The 3,246-nt window shown below is 37.8% G+C and overlaps 1 protein-coding gene across 1 annotated transcript; it reads right to left on the reverse strand.

The window, feature by feature from the left end:
• Nucleotides 1-1,167: 1,167 nt before the first annotated feature.
• Nucleotides 1,168-3,006, reverse strand: LOC141602115 (uncharacterized). Its single transcript, XM_074422429.1, has 5 exons — nt 2,704-3,006; nt 2,468-2,545; nt 2,145-2,379; nt 1,864-2,048; nt 1,168-1,767 (listed from the first exon to the last, which is right to left on the reverse strand). Exons 1-5 carry the CDS (start codon nt 3,004-3,006, stop codon nt 1,168-1,170), a joined length of 1,401 nt encoding a protein of 466 aa, XP_074278530.1.
• Nucleotides 3,007-3,246: the final 240 nt, after the last annotated feature.

Genomic DNA, 3,246 nt, shown 5'->3' on the forward strand with positions numbered 1-3,246 from the left:
TTATAAATTACAACATTCTGTATTTATAATAATTTATTCATTCCGTTTCAATTGTTTCTGTTAACAATTATTTCATCTAAGTAATAAAACAATTCGATTACTTAGACCGTGTCTCATTTAATCATATTTACAATAAGATACGTAAATTATACTCACAAAATCATCCGTCAATTTTAAGCAATTTAATTAACTCGTATCGGTATACGATTAATTAAATAATCAATTAAGAGTATTTCCCTATAGGTATGACCTAAGGGGATCAACTGATCACCACCGTCGCACGACAGTAATGTCAAACTCTAGTTAGCCAATCATTACCGATATGTGTGGACCAGTTGACTGTAAAATATTACATCCCACATGTATTCTTAAAATGATATTTAATAATAATATTTAAATCATGTAATCGCACTATTGTTGAGGACATATTTCCCAACAGTATAATCCATTAAATCCCCACTCAATCACTTTAATAATTGATCGTGAATTGATCTCAGTATAAATGAGTTTTTAGCAAATTATCCAGTCTGTACTAAGTTGCCAAATTGGAGACATATAGAGAGAATGACCTGAGTATGATTAACTTCAATTGGACCCCAAAACCCGAGATATTATCATCCTTGGGAAGATGGTGTGATAGAGGATGATAGTGATGATGATGAAGGGCATATATTTGATTGTGAACCAAAAATGGTTTAACTCCATCATCCCATGCTTATTGTGGGAGAATGAACTCCTCTTTTATTGATTTGAGTGCTAATGGGGTAATTGAGGATGGTGTGGTACAAGGTTTGAGTGAAATCTCTTTTGGATGTATTTTTGAGGGAGAAAGAGTGTATGGATGTTAGTGAGACTTTGCTTGAGTCTTGTTATCTAAGCCCCTTTGATAATGAACCTTTTTGGGATGAGCCTATTGATGACCCTTGGGAAGCCCAAGTGAATGTTATCGAAGCCGCCTTAAATGGTAGTGGAAGTAGTTATCTTGAGTGTTGTGAGTTTGGATTTTCAGAGGGTGCGTTGGAAAAGTTAGAGGCCACTCTTATAAATGAGCTTGCAATAAGTGGAGAAAGAAGATATGTTTTTTTTTGGGAAAAGTAAGCTATTCTCATTATAATCATCATGGATCCCAATTACATAAAGTAAGAGACTTAGAGATCGTCTCTATCCTTACTTAATACTTGCAAACCATGTTACAAACTTAGCATTGGTACTCTTTATCATACTTAGTCTCATACAGCAATCAGATCGTACTCTTTGAAGAATAAACTCAGGCCTCCATAAAAAGCCATCCACCCTGCATTTGTTTCGAGCAGTCCATATCCAGTAATACAAGCTAGCTAATATGACCGCCATCCCTTTCTTCCTCCCAATATTTCTACTTCTACAGTTCAACCACCACTCAATGCTATTCTGATTAGGGAAACGTACCTTACACAAGGACGATACCAGGTTCTTGCATTTCACGCTGAACACACAATCAAAAAACAAATGATCATGTGTTTCTTCTTTAGCACCACAGAGGTAACAACAATTCTGATTCAGGATATGCATTCTCATCAGCCTATCTTGTGTCAGAAGTCTTTGGGGTACGACAAGCCAGCAGTAGAAACTATGCTCAGGGATAATCCATCTCTTTTTAACCCAAGGATACCAGCTCACTTGTTCCTTCTCAGGCATAAGCCAATTATACCCAGTTCCAATAGTGTACCTAAGTCCAGACCTGCTCCATTTACTCTCAAACAACAGCTCCTTGAAAGTGTCCTTGACCTGATAAATCTTGCGCTAAGCCCAGCTAGATGAATCAGATGGTTTATAGTTGATCCAGGTACCACTTTTTATGTAGACTGAGTGAACCTATTTGACCCATAAATGGTCATCTTTCACTGCTATCCACCAAGCATACTTAGCAATAGCAGCAACGTTCCATTCATGAAAATGCTTGAGCCCCAATCCTCCTTGTCTTTTTGGCTGGCAAATAGCATCCCATGAAACCAAGGCAGAGCTTTCCTTATGTTCATTCCCATGCCACAAAAAAGATCTGCAGACAGCTTCAATTCAAGCAATCACAGTTTTAGGTAGAATAAAGATTCGAGCCCAATAGGTATGAAGAGTGCTAAGGACTGACTTTATCAAGACAACTATACCTGCAAATGACAATTTCCTAGATCCCAACCTTTTAATTCGTTCCACTATCCTATCTACTAAACTGGAGCAATCCAACACAGATAGTCGTTTTGGAGATACAATCACCCCTAAATATTTGAAGGGAACACTGCCTCTCTTCATTACTGTTAAGTCTTCTACCTTTTTTATAAGCTGTTCATCAGTACCATTAAAGTAGATATTCGATTTTCCTCTATTTATTACCAATCCAGAAGCCTTAGAAAAATATTCAAAGGAATGAATCATCAACTCCATAGAAGCCCTGTCCCCTTTACAAAACATAATAAGATCATCTGCAAAACACAGATGAGTGAGCTTGATTCTCTGGCAGAGGGGATGGTAATGGAACTTCCTGTGCTTCTAAATAATCTCTAAAATCCTGCTGAAGTATTCCAGGCATAAAGTAAAAAGCAGAGGGGAAAGAGGATCCCCCTGTCTCAAACCTCTTTTGCCCTGAAAAAATCCAAAAACCTCCCCGTTCAAGGCTATAGAATAGGAAGGAGTTATAACACATTGCATAATGAGTTTCACCTAATGTACATGGAACCCTAGGGTCTTAAGCATTCCCTCAGCAAAAGACCACTCCACAAAATCATATGCCTTCTGCAAATCCAATTTTATTAGCACCCTAGGCGAACAAGTTTTCCTCTTATATAACTTAATCAAGTCCTGGCTAATAAGTATATTACCCACAATGTCTCGACCTTTAATAAATGCACTCTGTGAAGGACTAACAATATCAGGTAAAATGTTCCTCCGTCTGTTGCATAACACCTTAGACAGACACTTATAAATGGTGTTACAACAAGTTATAGGCCTGAATTGCAACACTGTCTCAGGCATATCAGTTTTTGGTACCAAAGTGATAATGGTGGCATTACATTGCTTTAAAAGTGCCCTAGACTGGAATGCACTTCTAATAGCAGTGATCACATCCTTGCCCACAATGTGCGAAGCATCTTCTTTCAAAGCAATGTGATCACATCCTTGCCCACATTGCTTTGAAAGAAGATATGTTGAAAACCATGTTGAGGCTAATTTCAAGAGTGTGGACTTAGCCCCTTTCTCCCGCTATATCCACTC

This window comes from Silene latifolia, chromosome 9, assembly GCF_048544455.1.
Source record: "Silene latifolia isolate original U9 population chromosome 9, ASM4854445v1, whole genome shotgun sequence".
NCBI lineage: Eukaryota > Viridiplantae > Streptophyta > Magnoliopsida > Caryophyllales > Caryophyllaceae > Silene > Silene latifolia.

Coding starts and splice junctions, on each gene's coding strand:
- LOC141602115 (XM_074422429.1), bottom strand. CDS start 3,006: ATGCCTGAGACAGTGTTGCAATTCAGGCCTATAACTTGTTGTAACACC. Junction 2,380..2,467: donor AGAATCAAGCTCACTCATCT/GTGTTTTGCAGA, acceptor TATTTTTCTAAG/GCTTCTGGATTGGTAATAAA. Junction 1,768..1,863: donor TGAAAGATGACCATTTATGG/GTCAAATAGGTT, acceptor AAGATTTATCAG/GTCAAGGACACTTTCAAGGA.